The sequence below is a fragment of the Chiloscyllium plagiosum genome, chromosome 17 (genome assembly GCF_004010195.1).
Source record: "Chiloscyllium plagiosum isolate BGI_BamShark_2017 chromosome 17, ASM401019v2, whole genome shotgun sequence".
In the NCBI taxonomy this organism is placed as follows: Eukaryota; Metazoa; Chordata; class Chondrichthyes; order Orectolobiformes; family Hemiscylliidae; genus Chiloscyllium; species Chiloscyllium plagiosum.
Window position 1 is genome coordinate 28504601 of NC_057726.1, and position 22637 is coordinate 28527237.

The 22637-nt window shown below is 40.0% G+C and overlaps 1 protein-coding gene across 1 annotated transcript in view; it reads left to right on the forward strand.

The window, feature by feature from the left end:
* Positions 1–403: 403 nt before the first annotated feature.
* piezo1 (piezo-type mechanosensitive ion channel component 1) overlaps positions 404–22637 on the forward strand; it is a 263867-nt gene continuing 241633 nt past the window's right edge. Inside the window, exons 1-3 of the mRNA XM_043707516.1 lie at positions 404–436; positions 2318–2402; positions 21671–21766. Coding sequence (XP_043563451.1) covers positions 404–436; positions 2318–2402; positions 21671–21766 — 214 coding nt within the window. The remainder of the gene's footprint in view (positions 437–2317; positions 2403–21670; positions 21767–22637) is intronic.

Sequence of the window (22637 nt, forward strand, 5' to 3'; positions counted from 1 at the left end):
CAGCCACGGGGCAATTGGGTTGGTGGGTGTGGGTGTCCCAGAGATGTTCTCTGAAACGATCCGCAAGAAGGCACCCTGTCTCCCCGATGTAGAGGAGACCACATCGGATGCAGTGGATGGCATTGGTAGAGACACAGGTAAATTTCTGATGGATGTGGAAGGATCTCTTGGGGCCTTCGACAGGTGAGGGGAGTGGTATGGACGTAGGTTTTGCACTTCCTGCGGTGGCAGGGAAAGGTGCCAGGAGTGGGGTGTGGGCTGGTGGGGGTGTGTGTGTGGACCTGACGAGGGAGTCACTGAGGGAATGGTCTTTTTGGAACGCTGATAGGCGTGGGGAGGATGCTGTATGGTCAGAGATACCTTTCCACTTAGATTATTATTTCATTGCTTCATTATTAGCATAATGTCTAATAGCACCATTGAAAAGAAAGGTAAAGTAATTTTCCAAAGCTCTGATCAACATTCAACAACTAACAGTCAAAGAGTAGCTCTTCTTCTCTTCAGATGCTGCCTGACCCGCTGTCCTTTTTCCACAATTGCAACTTCCCTTCCCAGGTGGTTGACGATGCCCTCCAGCTTATCTTCTCCAATTCACACACCACACCCCTTGAACTCCACCCCTCCCATTACATCAAGTACAGAACCCCCCACCATCCGAGTCCTCACCTTCAACCCTACCAACCTCCGCATACATTGCATCATGCTCCGCCACTTCCACCACCTCCAAACAGACCTCGCGACCAGAGATACATTACTCTCCCCACCCCTATCAGCGTTCCGAAAAGACTGTTCCCTTCGCAACTCCCTCGTCAGATCCACACCCCCACCAGCCCACATCTGACTCTTGGCACCTTTCCCTGCCACCACATGAAGTATACCTGCGCCCACACCACTCCCCTCACCTCTGTCCAAGTCCCCACAGGATCCTTCCACATCCATCAGAAGTTTGCCTGTACCTCGACCAATGTCATCTACTGCATCCGTTGCATCCGGTGTGATCTCTGCTACATCGGGAGACAGGACGCCTTGTTGCGGATCGTTTCAGAGAACATCTCTGGGACACCCGCACCCACCAACTCCACCGCCCCATGGCTGAACACTTCAATTTTCCCTCCAACTCCATCAAGGACATGCAGGTCCTGGACCTCCTCCACTGCCAAACTGTTACCACCCAACGCCTGGGGGAGGAATGCCTCATATTCCGCCTTGGAACTCGGCAACGTGGATTTCAACAGTTTCCTCAATCCCTTCTCCCCACATTATCTGAGTGCCAAGCCTCCAATTCGGCATTGCCCTCCGGACCTGTCCATCACTCCCCCCTCTGACCTATCACCTTTTCCCTCACCTTCATCCACCTATCATTTTCTCAGCTACCTTCCCCCAAACAGCACCCCCCTCCAATTTATCTCTCAGCCCTGACCCACAAGCCTCATTCCTGATGAAGGGCTTATGCCCAAAATGTCAATTCTCCTACTCCTCAGATGCTGCCTGACCTGTTGTGCTTTTCCAGCACCACACTCTCGACATAAAAGAATGCTGTATGGTCAGAGATACCGTTTTCACTTAGGTCCACATAATGTCTAATAACGCCATTGCAAAGGAAGGTAATGTAATTTTCCAAAGTTGTGATCAACATTCATCAACTAACATAGTCAAAGAGTAGCTATTCTCCTGCTCCTCGGATGCTGCCTGACCTGCTGTGCTTTTCCAGTGCTACCCCTTTTGACTCATAACCTGCTGTTTGTAAATTGGCTTCCATATTAGTACCCCAAATACCAGACATTCAATTTAAAAATAAATTCATTCTGAGTTGGAGATGTGAAAGGCACTATAAAATAGATGTTTTTCTGTTTTAATGAGGTCCTGGTGAATTCCTTCAGAACTGAAGTTGGCTTTGAAATTATGTTGACAAAGTGCGAGGAGGAGTAAATAGGTTTGATACTGAGGGTGCCAAACGCAAAGGGAATACTAATGATAGTAGGGGAGATAATGGGTGTGCAAACATGCAACCAACACATGGTTGGAAGGGGTGTGGGTGGGTTGCAGGATGTTCATTCTTTGAAATTGTTGAACTGTTGAATCCTGAAAGCTGTAAAGTGTCTAAATGCTTGAGATGCTGTTCCTTCAGCTTCTGTTACATTTCACTGGAGCACTGCAGCGGGTTTAGCACATGAGCAACATGGTATATCTCAACAGCAAGTGACTAGAAGGTTGGGGTCATTCATATGGACAGAATGAAGGTGTCCGCAAAGCAGTCATCCATCTACTTTTGGTGTTTCTGTTGTAGAAGAGACTGCATTGTGAGCGGTGAATACAGTGGATTAGATTGAAAGGAGTACAGGCAAACCACTATTTCATCTGGAAGGAATGTTTGGGGCCTTGGACAGTGAAGGAGGTTGGAGGTAAGAGGGCAAATATTATACAAGCTACAATCACTTGGGAAGATGCAGTGGACTGTGAGGAAATATTCCGAGTATTGGAGGAGTGAACCCAGGGTGTTGCAGAGGGAATGATCCCTGTTGAATGCTGACAATGGGAGTATGTTTGATGGTGACATCTACTGTAGAAATGGCAGAGGACAATCTTTTGAATCCAGAGGTTAATGGAGTAGAAACAGAGGGAACACTATCATTCTTCTGGGATGAACAATGAAATTATCAGCCAATATTGCCTACAGCCATTTTTTAAAAAATGCACACCTAGTTTAAAGTTTAATATGCCTATAAATAATTTGGGGTTATGATCTGATATCATGTAAATATCTGATTGTTTCACATTGTCCATTATATAATTTTCTACACCAGTTGCAACGTTCCCAAGTTTTTATCAATCAAAACTTGGACAGTGCTAATTTGCAACATAGGCAGAAGTGGGTACTGCAGATGCTGGCAATCAGAGTCTAGATTAGAATGGTGCTGGAAAGGCAAGTCAGGCAGCATCCGAGGAGCAGGAATATCGACGTTTTGGGCAAAAGCCCTTCACCAGGAATCATCACTCTAATTTTGACTCTAATTTGCAACATGTTTGCTTTTTACCTTACCCATCTTGTGGGCGGCACGGTGGCACAGTGGTTAGCACTGCTGCCTCACAGCGCCTGAGACCCGGGTTCAATTCCCGCCTCAGGCGACTGACTGTGTGGAGTTTGCACGTTCTCCCCGTGTCTGCGTGGGTTTCCTCCGGGTGCTCCGGTTTCCTCCCACAGTCCAAAAAAGATGTGCAGGGTCAGGTGAATTGGCCATGCTAAATTGCCCGTAGTGTTAGGTAAGGGGTAAATGTAGGGGTATGGGTGGGTTTCGCTTCGGCGGGTCGGTGTGGACTTGTTGGGCCGAAGGGCCTGTTTCCACACTGTAATCTAATCTAAATCTAAAAATCTAATCTAATCTAATCTATCTATTCCACCTTGTATTCTTCAAAGCTGCTGTTTATTTAGTTATAAAGTCATACAGCATGGAAACAAACCTCTTGGTCCACCTTGTTCAGACTGACCTAGTTTTCCAAACTAAACTAGTCCAATTTGCCTGCATATGGCCTATATCCCTCTTAACCTTTCCTAACCATGTTCCTGTCCAAATATCATTTAGATTTTGTAACTGTATTTGCATCATCAATGTCAGCAATCTGACCTCATGTAATTGGTCTATGTTAACAATAAATTTAGCATGAAATAGCATTCATTTTACTGCTATTTACATTATATTTTAATTAGATAAATGCACTAGCAAGTTTTTTTTTGTTCCTAAGGAAGTGAATCATTTAAAATGCATAATCTCCATGGCATAAATTTTACTTATTTCAATACCAGGAATGAGTGTTGCTGCCTCGAATTAGTTCCAGGAAAGGACAATTTGGATGTTATGCTGGGTATGAGAAAAAAAAAATAACTTATAATGGCTAATCCAGCTGTTCAAACATTTATTTTCCTAATGTTGCTTTGTATTTGCATGAATTGTGGCTGCCAAACATTTCACCTTGTTTTTTAATTAGCTATGGCTAGCAGTACAATAACACATTGAATGGTCTTTACATTTTCCTGTTTGGCAATCTGGTGGAGAAAGCTTTGAACGCTGATGGTGTCGGACCAAGTTTGGATCTATTTTGTTCTGTGCTCTTGAAATTAGGCCATTGGCTGAATTTGTGATTGTATGGAGGAGAGTGGTTTGTAGTGGTCCATGTTGATTTCAGAGGCTGAAGTAATAACTTTTCAAGCAAACTAGTAGGGGCTACAGACTGGAGAAAACTGGAGGAAAAGTATCATCAAAGCTACTCAAGAAGATACAAAAGGGAAAGATGAACATTGGAATATTTATCCATTATATTTCTTTATCAGCCTAATCTGATAGGGTTGTAATGGAGGGTACTTCTGGACTGTCTGAAGATGATGATCTCTGGATGTCTGCATGTCCCTCCTCTTCCTCCTCCTCAGTATATAATGACTCTTCACATTTTGAGGAGTGGGGCACCTGGAGGGAGATCCAGGTCCCTTGGCCCCTGCTCACCTAGCCAATGATTATCAGCCTAATCTGATAGGGTTGTAATGGAGGGTACTTCTGGACTGTCTGAAGATGATGATCTCTGGATGTCTGCATGTTTGCTTTTTACCTTACCCATCTATCTATTCCACCTTGTATTCTTCAAAGCTGCTGTTTATTTAGTTATAAAGTCATACAGCATGGAAACAAACCTCTTCCTCCTCTTCCTCCTCTTCCTCCTCCTCAGTATATAATGACTCTTCACATTTTGAGGAGTGGAGCACCTGGAGGGAGATCCAGGTCCCTTGGCCCCTGCTCACCTAGCCAATGAATGAATGTATTCATGATGTGGGCAATGGTGTGAAGCTCCCACTCTTCACTGGCAGCTACTGTTTGTTAGATTGGACCTCTCTCTCTCCATGCCGACTGCTACCAATTCCATGGAGGTAGCCATGCGCACTCATACCTAAGCCACAACCTCCGAGACAACTTGAGCAGATTTCTTTATCCTTTGCTCCAGTTTGTGCATGCCCTCTAGCAGCTCTCCTAGATGTTTCCCTGCTTGGCTGCAAACATCTCACTATTGGCTGAGTCTAAAGTCTCAACATTTTTATTAGGATCAACAAGGACCTATTCTCCAGGAGACTTTGGCCCTTTCTTCCTCCTCCAACTATGGGCCATTGTCAGTGCGGTTCCCCCCTGAGCCTACTCCAGATTGACTTGTAACCAAGAAGCATGTTCCTGTATTAGTGGAAGGTGGGGAGGAAGGCCTTCACCTTACAGCCTCTTCCTACTCAGAGATGTGGCTCATGTGGCTCATGTGGTTGGTGTGGTTCATGTGTGTGGAGGGAATAGGGGCCAATGGCCTGGGTTTTTTATGCACATCACCTGGTTTGGGAGTGGTGTCCAGAGGCTGCAGAGAAAAACATGAAGATTTATCATTATTGTCTCAGTTGCCACATTTTCCCAAAGTTTCATTAAGACATTGGTGTGCAGCAGGCAGTAGCAGTTTGGGGGCTTTATTAGTAAATGGCTGTAAATATTCTATCTCCGGTTAAGCACAGCCACATTCTATTAGCTCATTCGCCTTCTCAAAGGAATCAGCAGCTTTCTGTTACACCCCTGCTCTTTGTGAACACATTCACATTGATTGTGCATGTTCAAAGACATTTAAATGAGTATGTGAGCTCTTTGCCTACATTGATAGATAAAGATTGAGATGTCAATGTCTCAGAGCTGCAGTTTGTGTGTGTGTGTGTGTGTATGTGTGTTGGAGGTGGGGGGAGAAAAATCTGGTATGGGGATAGGTGGTGTTAAAGTGTTCTGAGTGACATATGATTCAATATCATAAAACAGCTACAAGTGATGAAAGTCAGCAGAACATTCCATCTGTGTGTGCCTGAGATATTTGATGTGTTCATCCCAAAGCCATTGTTTATGGTTGTGTCATTGTCACAAGCGAGCCTTTCAGATGTATGTTTTTCGTAATGGTGGACGAAGGTTAATGAAATAATGATGCCTGAGCTGCTGAATGTTGTAGCTCCTTTGACGTTTTAAGTGTGAACCTTGGCTGAAGTGCAAACAGCAGCCCCACTGTGGTGCATGTAGTGCTATGTTAGGAGTTGCAATGAAGTGGCAGATAGTAATATCTAATAGAGATGCCTGGCACCAAATCGAGTGTGTGCCATTCCTTTACGGTGACAACATGATAATGCTAATCCTCACTGATTGGGACATGGAGCATTGAGTAGACAAAGGTACTCATCCTGGTTTAGTGCAGCCCCATCACCCATTCTCTTGTGGCACTGAAATCCACTTCCCTTGAGCTGTTCATGGGCTCTGACTCCTGCAGCTACCTCTGGCCAGGCTGTCTGTGTCAGCCAGGTAGGCCTCCTGTTGCCATTCCTAGAGAAAAAGAACTCCCTTCTCTCCTGAGCAATTTTCAGGACCATCTCTAAGGAGACATCGCTAAAGCATGATGCCACTTTGTGCCTACTCTCTGACCTCTCCAGGGGTTGGTGGGGTTGCTGAGCAGAGGTTGACTGATGCTCCTGGGTTGCAGAGAGTGAAATGCTGTACGGGTGCCTTTTAAGTATGAATCGCAGAAGTCCTAGCAAGGCTGAAGAACAAAACTGCCTGTCCATGAAATGTGATGTTTAACCAGTGCATGTATATGCAATGAGCTAAGAAGAATGTGATTGTGTGAGGAAACCTGACCTGCACTCTAGAAGAAGTGCCTTCTTTTAGGGCTGACTCCACACTTAGTTTTCAAAAAGATGTTCCAACCATCATCCCAGTAAGTTTTCTTATTTCAGGAAACATAAATATATTCAAAGGAGATAATCAGAAACTCTGTGAATAGATGTCTTCTTCATTCTCAAACAGGTATATTTGACAGGTGCTGCAATTCCTGTTTATCTATTGATTGAATATGAATTTGTACCATTATTGCAGCATATTTATACATTTAAGCATTGAAATCTATCATAATTATATTAACAAGCATTTGTAATTCAATAAGAAATTCTATGTAAATTATGTAGTGCTTTGTTCATCTTCACAAGTTTGTTTTCTCCGATCACTTCTAATTATGGTTACTCTTGTTGAAATAATCAAAGTTGTAAGCAGTTTTCAAACAATTAGTTTTCACATACTATAACATGCACTATACTATGGTTCCAATGCTCCTAATTGTTATCAATAATGATTTACATCCTTCTGTGCAGAGTGGATTCTTGAATCTCAAAACAGATTTATTTTTCTTCTGCACCAGACTCTGTTTGGCATATCACATTGGGGAATTCTGGAACATTGCTGTTTTAGCCTTGACCTGTAAATCTGTACTGGAATTGGACCAAGCAGGAGGAAAGCGTGTGTAGCTTTTTGAACAAAAAAACACAATTAGGAGAACTATTGTACCAAATCTTTGGGATTTTTTTCTGTGTAATGTTTACTCTAACAAAGACATTCAATGCCTAACCGGGCTTTGTGCCTTTCTACATTTTCTCTCAAGTTTTCCCTTTTATTTCAGCGAAATGTTTATATTTCAAAGTATTTTTGATGTATTTATGTTAAATGGTATTTTTTCAGCTTGACTTTTTAGTTAGTTTAGTTTATCAGGGTGACACGATAGCTCAGTGGTTAGCATTACTGCCTCACAGTGCCAGGGAACTAGGTTTGATTCCAGCCTCGAGCGACTGCCTGTGTGGAGTTTGCATGTTATCCCTGTTTCCATGTAAGTTTTCTCTGGGTTCTCTCCACCTCACTGTTTTCCTCTTATAGTCCAAGATGTGCAGGTGCTAAATTGTCCATAGTGTCCAGGGATGTGCAGGCTAGGTGGATTAGCCATGGGAAATGCAGGGTTACAGCAATAGATAGAGGCTGGGTCTGGGTGGGATGCTGGTCGGAGGTTTGGCATTGACTCAATGGGCTGAATGGCCTGCTTCCACACTGCAGGGATTCTCTAATATCTGGTTCAGAATCTGAATTTGTTGATCAGTTCTGCGCATATGAGTAATTTAAAAAAAAATATATTGAATGTTACATTGTCACAACATTATGAAAATAAGTTTCTAAAGCGTCCAAAAGGGCTTAGGATTATCCCTCAACATTTTAAAATGAGGCTCGATATTGTCTCTGGAATGAAGTCACTTGGGAAGAATGAGATTTAGTTTTGTTTTATTGAGCATGCACTACCCTTATGTCAAGGTTGCTGCTTGTATTAGGACTGAGATAAAAAAAAACTGCAGATGCTGGAATCCAAGATAGACAAGCAGGAGGCATGAAGAACACAGCAAGCCAGGCAGCATCAGGAGGTGGAGAAGTCGATATTTCAGATGTAACTCTTCTTCAGGTTTACAACTGAAACATTAACTTCTTCACCACCTGATGCTGCTTGGCTTACTGTGTTCTCCCAGCTTCCTGCTTATCTAGCTTGTATTAGGATTGACATCCTTTGGTACAAAATGCATTATCCTAAGTTTGGTGGTCTTATGTGCAAACCACCAGCATTCAAAGCACAAATGAATGTCATGAGTACCATGAATAGTCACATGTTAAATATAGTTTTGTTTTAGCATTATCATGATCTTACTGAACATTCCATGTGATCACCACCCCAATAATAAGTAGGTAACCAGAAAAAAATGAATATTTTGAGCTTGTGGAATAATCTGATGTGGTTGATTTGACACTGGAATCTAATAAAGAACCTGTTTGTTTATTAGAATTTGTTCTCTGATAATTTACACCAAATTCTGTTTTTGCAGGGGATAACTAAAGGTTTTCAAGGATATAATTTGATCTAAATTTTATTTTGATCAGAAAGTGAAACTCAGCAATAGCTAGTTGCTCACATTCCTCAACAGTATTGAGAGATAGGCCCTTTACATGATGTTGAAAAATGTGGTGCTGGAAAAACCCAGCAGGCCAGGCAGCATCCGAGGAGCAGGAGAATCAACGTTTTGGGCATAAGCCATTCTTCAGGAATGCCTTTACATGGTATTTCTTGGCAGAGGCACCATTTTCTCAGTTGTAAAGTTTCTCCATTTAGGAGGTGATTTGGAAGAAGCATGCATGGTGATTGGTTGCAGTTATCTTGTAGATGGTAAAAGCCACCATCATATCTGGTGGTGGTGGAAGAAGTATATATTTAAGGCAATAGATAGGGTCTCGTCAAGGGGCTGTCCTGGATAGTATCCAGCTTCCTGAGTGTTGTTGAAACTGCACATCTTCTGTTAAGTGGAGAATATTCCATCACAGTGTTAAGTTTTGCCTTGTACATGTTGGAAAAGCTATGGAGAGTGAGAGGGTTGAGTTACTTGCCACAGAATACCTAGAATACTTATTAATTTGCTGAAGCCACAGGGATGGGAATCTGAACTGTGGTAGAAGATAATATTGTGAGGAATCCAGCTCAGGTAATCTTTTAGGTTGGATTTGAAGAGTATGCCTTAAACATTCCTGGAATCTTTGTGGTCTGACTGCCTTTTAAATTAAGCTTGTGCTGTATTCAGTTGTTGGAGGGATAGCAACCCAGCTGATGCTGTTTCAAGAGCAGTCTTACAGGCTTTTTCTCATTCCATTATGCCTTGCCTAGAAGGTTATAGAAGAAACACTCTGTCAGTACTCCCTTCTCAATTGTATTCTAATGCATTTACCTGTTTTGTGGCATTCAAAACTAGGTGATCGCAGTTGTGTTCACCTTCGTGTTGAAACTCAGGGTATACTGTTCAAGAATCTGTGCTGCTCCCAGCTCAAAAGGCATTCGGTTCTGCATCTGGTCTCAGAGCTTGGGTTAATTATTGAAATTGAGACACTTGACATTTTCCGTAAATCTGTAAAGACTTGAGTTAAATAATTGTCTTGACTTGAAGGCATTCATTTACAAGAAGAGAACAACGATTTAAATATTTTGTATATTTGAATTGTGCTACTTATTATGAAATTGCATATAGTGTTTCTATAAAGGTTTTATGATGAGACTCAAGAAAAGGAATATTTTGTTCCTTTTCTGTAAATGTACTATCTTGTGTCAAAAATCCACTCCTTTTGACTTCAAACAATGCAAATTTCAATTATTACAAATGAGTTTGACATGACTTGAGTTCCGCTTGGTGTTTGAATCATCTTTTTCAATTTTGCTTCTTGAGGCTATATTGTATTAGTTTTTCTGTCTGATTGATGGCTGTTTATGGTGACTGGTACATTTTATAACTGAGATAATTCTATCTTTTTAATGGAGGAAGGGATTACCATCCCATTAATAAATTTATCACAGTCTGCTTTACCTCCTTTCAAAATAAATTTCATGTAGGAAAGGATTGGTTTATTTCTTCTCAAGAAGAGAAAAATTGTCAGTGTGTAATTTTAAATGTACTTTCTGGCAACCATCCTTCACCAACCCAGCCAGTTTATAGTGATGGGCCTTTGAGTATGTGACTCCGAGATGTTGTGAACCAAAGGAACACACACATCTGTGATGTCAATGTGAGAGATACTACAATGCACTGCTGGCTAGGAAGGCAGAGTTGTCCTGGAATTCTGTCATTTTAGGACTGAAATAAACAGAATGACTAACTACATTTGTAAAGTTTGCTCATTAAAATCTGGTTCCTCATTAGGTGATGTATTTCGCCTTTATAAAAAGAAACTGAACTTGAATGAAGTTAGGTAACCAATGAAAAAAATGATGCTATTGACCACGGCCCCGCCATATTACTTCTGCTCTTGAGTTACTGTCTTGTGCCTATATGCATTTTTTAATTCTTTAACTTGGCAGTATTTCCTTGTTGGCTTATTAAACAACTGTTCTTTTTGAAAAATACTTGTACATCCTGCTTCCAAAAACAATTGCTTAGTTTGTGAAGTCCTTTCTCCTATTGATAACACAGCCCTCCCCAGTTTTCACATTTTCAAATTTTTGAATTCATTGACAATTTTGTGTAATTACGTCACTTGACTTTGCCTTGGAGGTGAATCAAAACAATTGTACACATTAATTTGCCTGCTGTTTAGGAGTTAAATTCTATGAAGCAAGAACTACCTCAGAACTCATCTCAACATTTTATTCTTCCATGTTGAGCTTATTTAAAATCTTGTCAACAAAGTGTAAGAGCATTATGGATTAAGTTTGTTTTCTGTATCAACCTATATGAGCATGTCTTTAAACAAAAGGTGAGGAAAGACCAGAATTGTGGCCTGGCATCTGAAGCATTAGATGAAGTCTCAATATATTAGGGATTAGATTTAGGGATTAGATTTAGCGCTTATAAAAAATGCCCCCCCCCCCCCGACCCCCACCATCATCACCACCACCAGACAGCAGAGTAATATATTCTGTATGACATGGTATGATGTTCCTTTTTAAATAAAGGAACATAATCAATCAGATTTTTATTCTCCTGATCCCCAGTAAATCTTGTTTACTTGGATGCACAGGAGTGGGGTAAAAGGAAACGGAGGTTCAGGAATGGCTATTCAGAAGAAATACAAGCACACTGACATCTTCTTACAGGTACGATTTCTACTTCAAATTGCATCAAAGTGTTTTTTTCTTTAAAAAACTCTGAACAGCTATCTACACAAATAATTACAGGATCATTATATTTTATCATTGCTAAATTATTTTTACCATAAGAATATTATTTACCTACCACTGCCTCCCCAACATGCTGCCATTCTTCTTGACAGGATCTTGTTGAAAATGAGAATTTCTTCAAAATATTTGTACTGTGTGACACATTTTAAATGAAATAATTTGTGATCTTGGCCTAGTAATGTAGAACATGCAGAAAGTTCTCATAATTATGTGTGACATATGCCAACATCTCTGTTCTCAGCTAAGTGATGATAATTTCCTGCAACACGCATAACATTGCTATTTACAGACATTTGGATATAACTGTCTTCCATGAGCTGTGTATTTTGCTGGAGCAATCATCTTGTTTTCATTGGGATAATTTAATGTAGCTTCAGTTATGCCTGAGTTTTGTTTGCTGCAGACACAGCAGATAGAGTTCTTGTAGATATTCATTTCATTTATATTCTGTAAAACAATTATCTTTGCTTTGCTGAGGAAATCAACTGAATTTCCTTTGCCATTTTTCTTGTTTGCTGTAACATACAGCGTTGCTCTAACTCCAACTTATAGTTTTCAGAGTGGTGTTAATAAACAGTCTAATCATTACCAACAAATTCCCCAAGATAATTTTATTCCTCATAGAAATTGATGGTTGAAGTTTTCAATGCGTACTTCTTGCACTGGTCAATAAAACCAAAACTACAGTTTCAACTTTAAGAAGCCTTGCCTGTTGTTGAAATACAGGCAGCGTGATTTGCTTTTAACGTCGCTGAGGAATTAAGGAATGGTATTTTTGAGAATGCTTACCTCTGTTCGCAATAGTGCGATTCAAGCGTGACCGTTTCGCATGCTTTGTTCTGCACATGCGGCGATGTCTGCACCATTCTGTGCAAGCGCTGGTGTCAGCTGTTGACAGAGCAGCTTTCTCTGAGAGGTACTGTACAGAGAGCAACGTTCAGAGAGAAATACATTGAGTAGCTTGCTCTGAAAGGTACACTACTCCTAGATTATCCCTTTTGAAAAAATGGATGTTAGCAAGAAGCGTCCTGGTGATTAAGTTGTGGGTGGTGAACGTAAAAGAAAAGCTATAGCACTGGAAGAGAAGCTAGATATTATGAAGTGTTTTGAGCATAAGGAGAGAATGTGTGTTATAGCTCACTCAACAGGAATGAGAGAGTCTTCCTTATGCACCAAGATGACCCTCTGTCGCTGCATTAACAATATTTTTAAAAATGTACTGTGTTGAATTTACTTTTGTCTCATCGATTAAATATGAGTTGTACTTTCATTCAGACTGTGCTATGCTTGTGTTAGACTTCTGGGTGATTTTTTGAGCGATTGTGTGTGATATTTTTTGCTGGTCAGCCCCTTAACCCCATTTTTCCCATGGGCTCCATTATTTCTATTAAGTGAGGCTTTACTGGGACACAACTATGGCATTATAGAAAAACTACCTATAGTTCATCATATTTCCTTACCGTTGTCTCAAAGTACTGAAAGGTTACAATATACTTTAGAAATAAGAGTGGTTACATTTCTTCGGTTCTAAGTGTACATCGTATACAGACAAAACAATTTGTAAGCTTCAGCAGTCCAAACTGATTTAGATTATTCCTTTTGGAGCATATTACCTGTGTTTCCTTTTGAGATTAGATTAGATTAGATTAATTTTACTACGTTTTAAGTTCCAAAAAGTACAGTTCATGAGCAGCCACTGGCAATTTTTAACAACTGGAGTATGGTCTTTTCTTCTACAAACTTATTTTTTTGAAATAAAAGCCTATCGAAACTGCACAAAAAGGAGTGGTCTTATTTGCATAATTCTCTCTTATTCCAACTCAGGTTGTCAGCAGGATGTGAGGATGTCCTTTTTTGAATGAAGCAGAAGGTCACATGAATAGAGTGGTTCTTTACCAGCACTTGGGCTAGCCAGAAGAATAAAAATGCTAGCCAGCGTTTTGAAATTCAGTTCATATGGTGGTGTGTGTTGTCAGAAATGTGTCACAAGTTATTGCTCAGTACGGCACAGTTTATTTACTCAAACTGCAGGCATGATGTCTCTCAATTGAATAATCAATAGGATTATTCAAATTATTATTAATAGATTTCTGGTTGAATTTGAAAGTGTCCCACTCATTTAGTTTTCTTGATAATGGGAGAACTTTGTGAACCATTCATATACCTGGACAGCAGTTAGTAATATTGATCATAAACATTATTAAAATAATTAGATTTGGAAATTAGATTTTTCTGTTGCTTTTTACACAGTTCACTTATGAAGACCTGTCTTTGAACAATTTGGATTAAATATATGGGCCCAGATCTTTGTGGATCTTTGTAAAGGTAAAGCCACTGTTGCCTAAGAGGACCATAGGGCTGCTTTCTCTTTAGTATGAATACTGGTAGTGAGGACCATTACGCCTCAGTGAGGGGAGAGTTTGCGAAGGAGAGTCTTGCATGGTAATTTCAGCCAGTGTGGGGATTGAATCCACACTGTCCGCATCACAGACCAGCCACCTGAGTTAACTGTATTTAATGTGTTTAAGTTACAAAGTTGAAAATAATAGATAAAATAAATTAAAATCTCTGTTTTGCTTGGACCTTTTTATTTGTTGGGATTGTAGTCTTGACTAATCTGTTGTGGATCCACAGTACACTTGAGTTAATACTTATAATATATTTTTCTGGTATTTTAAACTAATTGCATGAACTCCTAAAGATGTTGGAATCAAGCCCAGTGTGTGTAAGGGAGTGGAGTACTTTCTGAACACCGTAATTATCAAAGGTAACTTTTGATTCTTGTCTTGAACGGAGCAAAACAAAAGTTTTGAACTTTATATATTATGACAATGAATTATAATCAATCCTTGATAAGCGATTATCTCTGGGGGTATCTAAAACAGTAAAACGTACAAGTTATGAAGCACAAACCTCAGCAAATCCACTGCAATGGATGAACTGATGGGCAGAGTCATAAATTTGTAGATATTATTAATCGCCATCAAACTATTTAGACATGAATCCTTCAATTGGGGGCTAATTTGGGGAAGGAAAAGACTTGCCTGCCAGCTTTCCTGTTTCTGAAATACCTCTTGTGGCTTCTTCTTGTCACCATGAGTTTGAGCCAGTCTGGACGAATTCTCAATACTGTGATTACCAAGCAAGCTACATCTGTTAAGATCCCAGAGGCATCTGCCTGTGTTTGGTGAGAAGTTTCTTTGTGTGCCAGAACATCAAACCAACAACCACCTGAGTGTCTCAAATATTATCCTCTTATACCCCTCAAGAGCCAGAAGTATGTCTTTTACAGAGAGAAATCCGTTTTTTCTCTTTATCTGATGCAAGAGTTTGTGTGCAAGGTTTTGGATTTGGATTATGTTGAGTGATAAACATTTATATTTTCATACTACAAACTGTGTGTTCGCGCTGGTTTTGAAGAAGTTTTGATTTTTAACAAAGCAGTAATCTTGTGTCTGTGAAAGAAACTTGGTTGATGGGATCTTTTGAGTCTAATGTAGAGAAAGCATATGATTGGCCATATTGAGATATGATTAAAAACACTTAAAGTTTAAGTCGGGACTCGAGAGAGAGAGAGAGAGAGAGAGAGAGAGACCGTGTAGTCCTCTGATTCTTAATTATAACAATAGAAGAGTAAAGTTGAGCAGAATAAAAAAACGTTATCTGATCCAAGCTTACTACTTTCCAATAGGTAGTTAAGGACAAAAGCTATTACATGCTGCCTCTGTGATCTGTCACCATGGTATAACCTATGCCACCAGTAGAGTACTTGTATCTGATGCAGCAATGCAGTTTTAAAAATCTCCTTCATAACACGTGAACTAAACGTGGTGATTGATATTAAAAAGATCAACAAACATTTATTACAGTTCCTCATCACGCTCTTGGTATTACATCCATTACAGTCACATGCACTTCTGTGTCTGGGCCTTCAGTTACGAGCAGTAACCTGTTTCCACCAGTGCCTCATGCTTCAACTGACTCCAGCTAAGGTGTAGTCTGAGATCTTTGTGATCAGGTTGCATGCTATGGCATAGTGATTAAACTGTGAACATGATTCTTAAAGAAATACTGCATACTAGCTGTAAGGCATTACACAAAAATAAATTCAGAATTTTTGTACTAATATTGGAGGGTTGGATATCTGTTGGATCTGGCAGATTGAATAGTTTTTAGATTTTAACTTTATATTTATTTAATTTTTTAAATAGAGTCATAGAGTCAAACTGCACAGAAACAGACCCTTCATTCCAACTGGTTCATGACAACCAAGTTTCCCAAACTAAACTAGTCCCATTTGACTGCATTTGACCCATATCCCTCTAAACCTTTCCCATCCAAATATCTTTTAAATGTTGTAACTGTACCTACATCTACCATTTCCTCTGGCAGTGTATTCCACATACAAACCACCCTCTGAATGGAAAACGTTGCCCCTCAGGTCCCTTTTAAATCTTTCTCCTCATCTTAAAAAGATGCCTCAAAGTTTTGCACTTTCCCACCCTGTGGAAAAGACCTTTGCTATTCACCTTATCTATATAAACATCTATAAGGTCATCCCTCAACCTCCTATGCTCCTGGGGAAAACTTCCCAGCCTCCCCTTATTAACTCAAACTCTCTATTCCTGAAACTTTTCTGAACCCTTTCCAATTTAATAATATCCTTACAATATGAAGGTGACCAGAACTGTGAATAGTACTCAAAAAGTGGCCTCACAAACATCCTGTACAACCTTAACATAATGTCCCAACTCCTATACTCGAAGGTTTGAGCAATAAAGGCAAGTGTGCTAAATGCTTTCCTCACAACCCTGGTCCATCTGTGACACAACTTTCAAAGAACTATGTACCTGAACCCCTAGATCTCACTGTTTGACAACACTACCCAGGGCCCTACCAATTGCTTTATCAGATTGCAACATCTTGCATTTATCCAAATTAAACTCCATCTGCTGCTACTCAGGCCATTGGCCCAATTGATCAAGATCCCTTTGTAATCTTAGATAACCTTCTTCTTCATTGTTGTCTAGACATGCTTTATTATTTCTATACAGCAGGAAGGTCACTTGTAATTACTTTTTTGATGAAATCTGATTCACATGGTGGGGGTGGGGGGGGGGGGGGGGGAGAGATATGTAGAACTCACTGCCTGGAAAACTGGTTGAGGTAGGAAACTTCAATATTTAAGAATTTAGATGATCATTCAAAATGCCATAGCATACAAGATGATAGTGCTGGTAAGCAGGATGAGCAAAGTTCTGTGCTCATAACTGGCACAGACACAATGGGCCGAAAGTCCTCTTTCCATGCTTTAAAACTGTGTAACCCTAACAATTTTTTGAGTATTAATACAAAACCCTAACATTATTTTGAATACAATCTTTAAATGCATCATGCAGCGTTTTAGTGGTTTTCAGAAATTTGTGGCTTTCAATATTTGTACATAATTCAGGCACATCAATGTGTTTTAATAAGAAAACTGGCAGAAAAGAAAACCCAAGAATTAAAGGGTCTTTCATATCAACCAGGAAGATGGAAAATTCCCCTCTGCCCTTTTGGCTGCAGGAGACGTTCTGCTATAATTGACAAAATGAATCAGGAAGCACAGCTTCCAGAATGTACTTTTTTCCCCTCTTTTGGTGGAAACTATGAGTGAATAGTAAGGCATTTCTTTGTTTGGTGCACACTTTCCTCTAACCCACTCTCCCAACTAAAATTAATTCCATCCACATGTTAAATCCATTTCCAATTGAGGCATAATTTCAAGAAATTACACTGTTAGTGGTAATGTTTATTTAATTTGGTGTTTCAATTAGTGATTCATCCAAAAAGATAAATAGCAATAAGTAGATTCTTAGAAATATTGCCTTTATCAACATTAAACATGTTTAAAGACACACCAGAGCTTCCTAAGGAATATTATTGAAGGGAAATTTAGTTCAATGGAAAACTGGGAAATGGTGACAAACACTACAAGTCACAGAGATGTACAGCATGGAAACAGACCTTTCGGTCCAAATCGTCCATGCCGATCAGATATCCTAACTTAATCTAATCCCATTTACCAGCATTTGGCCCATCTGCTTCTAAACACTTCCTATTCATATACCCATCCAGATGCCTTTTAAATGTTGTTGTAATTGTATCAGCCTCCGCCACTTCCTCTGGAAGCCCATTCCATACATGCACCATCCTCTGCATGAAAACGTTGTCCCTTAGGTCCCTTGTAAATTTTTCCCCCTCATCCTAAACCTTTCACCTCTAGTTCTAGACTCCCCCACCGCAGGAATTTTACAATCTTCTATAAGGTCACCTATAAACCCCTGATGCTCCAAGTAAAACAGCCCCAGCCTGTTCAGTTTCTCCCCATAGCTCAAACCCTGCAACCCTAGTAACATCCTTGTAAATCTTTTCTGAACTCTTTCACATTTCACAACATCCTTCCAATAGGATGGAGACCAGAATTGTACGCAATATGTCAAAAAGTGGCCTAACCAATGTCCTGTACAACCGCAACATGACCTCCCAACTCCCATAGTCAATGCTCTGACCAATAAAGGCAAGCATGCAGATGCCTTCTTCACTATCCTATCTACCTGAGACTCAATTTTCAAGGAGCTATGAACCTGCACTCCAAGGTCTCTTTGTTCAACAACACCCCCCAGGACCTTCCAATAAGTGTGTAAGTCCTGCTCTGATTTGCCTTTCCAAAATGCAGCACCTCACATTTATTTAAATTAAACTCCATCAGCCACTCCTCAGCCCATTGATCAACTGATTAAGATTCCATTGTACTCTGGAGGTAACCTCCTTCGCTGTCCACTACACCTCCAAAGTTGGTGTAATCTGCAAACTTACTAACTGTACCTCTTATGCTCACATCCAAATCATTTATGTAAATGACAAAAAGTAAAGGACCCAGCATCGATCCTTATGGCACTCCACTGGTCACAGGCCTCCAGTCTGAAAAACAGCCCTCCACCACCACCCTCTGTCTTCTACCTTTGAGTCAGTTCTGTGTCCAAATAGCTAGTTCTCCCTGTAATCCATGAGATCTAACCTTGCTAAACGGTCTTCTATGGGGAACCTTGTTGAACGCCTTACTGAAGTCCATATAGATCACATCTACTGCTCTGCCCTCATCAATCTTCTTTGTTACTTCTTCAAAAAACTTAATCAAGTTTGTGAGACATGATTTCCCACGCACAAAGCCATGTTGACTATCCCAAATCTGTCCTTGCCTTTCCAAATACATGTACATCCTGTCCCTCAGGATTCCCTCCAACAACTTGCCCACCACCGACATCAGGCTCACTGGTCTATAGCTCCCTGGCTTGTCCTTACCACCCTTCTTCAACAGTGGCACCACATTAGCCAACCTCCAGTCTTCCGGCACCTCACCTGTGACTATCGATAATACAAATATCTCACCAAGAGCCCAGAAATCACTTCTCTAGCTTACCATACAGTTCCAGGGTACACCTGATCAGGTCCTGGGGATTTCCTGTAGGACTTCCTACATGTCGGCTTAATTTTGAGAAATGTCAGTACATTTTTTGTGGAGAGCTGGAACCCCTAATAATCCGAGTGAAGACATTTGTGCAAAGCTGGAAACCCCTGAACAATCTTTTGTTCTCTTCCATCAGATATTTGCATTGCCAAGAACATGCATTTATCTCTAAATGCTGTAAAAATGAAGATAGTACTCATCTTATTAAATGGCTGCTTGTTTAATAACTGTCTCACATTGTCAGGTTACTATTTGCTGTTTAAGCTCTCGGCTGTGGTAGTACTGCATTAATAAGTGCTGTTAATGAATCTTGTTAAGTTAAGGAATGTCATTGAATGGTGTAACGATTTATGTCACTGATGGTTTATTTGGTTGTGTTTTTCCATCTGCTGTAGAAGTATTGTGCACCTGTGCATCTAGGATATCAAGAATTATAATATCCAATTGTACTTCACACGCTAAGTCTGAAAAGATGATACTTTAAAACATTTTTTCATTGTTGATTTTTAAAAAGTATTTCACCAGATAGAGAAGTAAAAGCCATAGATTTGTACAGTGCAGAAACAGACCCTTTGGTCCAAAACATTCCTACCAACTAGATATTCTAAATTTAATTGAGTCCCATTTGCCAGCATTTGGCCCATGTCTCTCTAAACCCTTGCTATTCATGTAATCATCCAGTTGGCTTTTAAATGTTGTAATTATATCAGCCTCCACCTCTTCCTCTGGCAACAAGAGGGACACACATTTTTGGGCAGCTAAGAGTTAAACACGTAGCTGTGGATCTGGAATCGTATGTAGGTCAGACCAAGTAAAGATGCAGATTTCTTTCCTTGAAGAATGCTAATGAACCAGATGGGTTTTTCTGACAATCAACATCAGTTCCATGGTCATCACTAGAGTATTAATTCTAGATTTGTAATTGAATCAAAATTCCACCATTTACCATGGTGGGATTGAAACCCAGGTAGCCAGATCATTATCGAGTCTCTGAATTAATAATCGAGCAATAATACCACTGGGCTATTGTCTCCCTTACTATAATGTTCTCTGAAGAGGCTTGGGATGCTATGTTAATATAAGTGCTTATTGCTAATGCAAAATTGTGTTAAGAGGTTCAGTGAAGTTCTTTAAACATTTTGCAATGTTGAAGGCACTACATAAATGTAAGTTAATTTGATTTATTATTGTCACATGTACCAAGATACAGTAAAAAGTATTGTTTTGTGTGCTAACCAACAAATCATGACTTCCGTAAGTACATCAGGGTAATAGATCAGAATGCAGAATATAATGTTACAGAGTGACAGAGAAGGTGCAGAGAAGATCAACTCTAATATACAAGTTGTTATCATTTTGAAAACCAGTTCAATTTAAAATACTTTTTTTTATTTTGAATTTTCTCTGAAAATTGTACTATTCAAATTACCTTTGCATCATATAGAAAATTATCAGTATTTCTGGTGGTCTTAGCAAACAATTAAACGGATCAGTTTTGTGTAATAGGTTTTAAAAATACAAATGCTAATTTTATGAAGATTTTACTTTGGTACAGCAGTATACTGGTTGTGCTTTATTTAAGGAGCTTGTAATTTATACATTTGGACTAATAATTCCATATTCAAATACCATTATGATTGTTTGAACATTTTAATTTGTTCTGGACGTTAAAGGTCCAGTAAGGTATCAGTAAGCAACCATTCTTTTCTGATATATCCTGTTTGTTTGGTTTAGTTAGGTGTAGTTATATTTTTCCCATTTCTTTTCATAAATAGCATCAGAAATTAAATCTAGTGCAATTAAGAGTTTCTTATTTTCCTTATCCCTCTAACAGGCTATTGCTTTTGAGCTCTGCATTGGAGCAATAAAGCAACATTGAACTCCTTCATATAGCTGTTCTGGATCCAGTAACATCAATTAACTAACATTTATATATTGTTTCTCTGTGACTGTTGCTGGATGAAGTTGTTTCCAGTCAGATTATTATTGAGGATGGTTGATAATTATTGTATATAAAATTATTGGGTGACATGAAATCCTATGAAAGTCTTGATGCAGGCCAAATAATGAAGGCAATGAAGTATAACCACCATATAGCTGAGTCTATTTTATTAACCACTTGCTTATAAGAGAAAACAAATAATCAATCTTAGTAAATGCTTATTTGTGATATCACTATTGGCCAGTGAAGGAGAGACCTGCACTGGCAGGCAATATTGCTGCCTTCAGGTTTTGCAATCCTGCAATAATGCAGACTGCTACATTCAGGCCTAATAACATAGCGTGGTCATACATTATAGTTTAATTACAAAGACCAAACAAATTGGGTGACATGCAGAACTGACATGTTTAAATATTTCAGAAACAATAACAGAAATTGCTGGAAAAGCTCAGCAAGTCTAGCAGCATCTATGCAGAGAAATCGGGGTTAACGTGTTGGGTCCAGTGATCCTTCCTTAGAACTGTCAGACTTTCTGAGCTTTTTCAGTGATTTCTGTTTCTGTTTCTGATTTCCAACATCTTCAGTTTTTTTCAGTTTTTATATTTGACTGTTTGTTCAAGACCTAAAATCTATGAATTTTCTCTTCACAGCCTGTCTCTTCCGATACAATGCCTTGTCTCTGATCTACTTACTGTATTTGTTGCTGCTTCCTTTGTTCTTTGGACCCAGTGAACACACTGTACAAGGTAAGCTATAATAATCCTGTATATTAAGATTATAAATAACTCTGAGATTAGGTAAATGAATCAAGTTTAAATGCTTATATGCTAAAAATCTGGACTTTTCTGAGAAGAACAAAATTGAGATTCTGTGGGCGGCACGGTGGCACAGAGACCCGGGTTCAATTCCCGCCTCAGGCGACTGACTGTGTGGAGTTTGCACATTCTCCCCGTGTCTGCGTGGGTTTCCTCCGGGTGCTCCGGTTTCCTCCCACAGTCCAAAGATGTGCAGGGTCAGGTGAATTGGCCATACTAAATTGCCCGTAGTGTTGGTAAGGGGTAAATGTAGGGGTATGGGTGGGTTTTGCTTCGGCGGGTCGGTGTGGACTTGTTGGGCTTGTTGGGCCGAAGGGCCTGTTTCCACACTCTAATCTAATCTAATCATTTACTGCAAGTACGTAATGGCAGAAAGCCAAGTTTACTGACCTTGGAAAATGGGCATGGTATTGCAGGATTAACCGTGCTCTATACTTCTAATTTAGACAGTAGACAATAGGTGCAGGAGTAGGCCATTCTGCCCTTCGAGCCTGCACCACCATTCAATATGATCATGGCTGATCATCCTTAATCAGTATCCTGTTCCTGCCTTATCTCCATAACCCTTGATTCCACACTCCTTGAGAGCTCTAACCAACTCTTTCTTAAATGAATCCAGAGACTGGGCCTCCACTGCCCTCTGGAGCAGAGCATTCCACACAGCCACCACTCTCTGGGTGAAGAAGTTTCTCCTCATCTCTGTCATAAATGGCCTACCCTGTATTTTTAAGCTGTGCCCTCTGGTTCGGCACTCACCCATCAGCAGAAACATGTTTCCTGCCTCCAGAGTGTCCAAACCTTT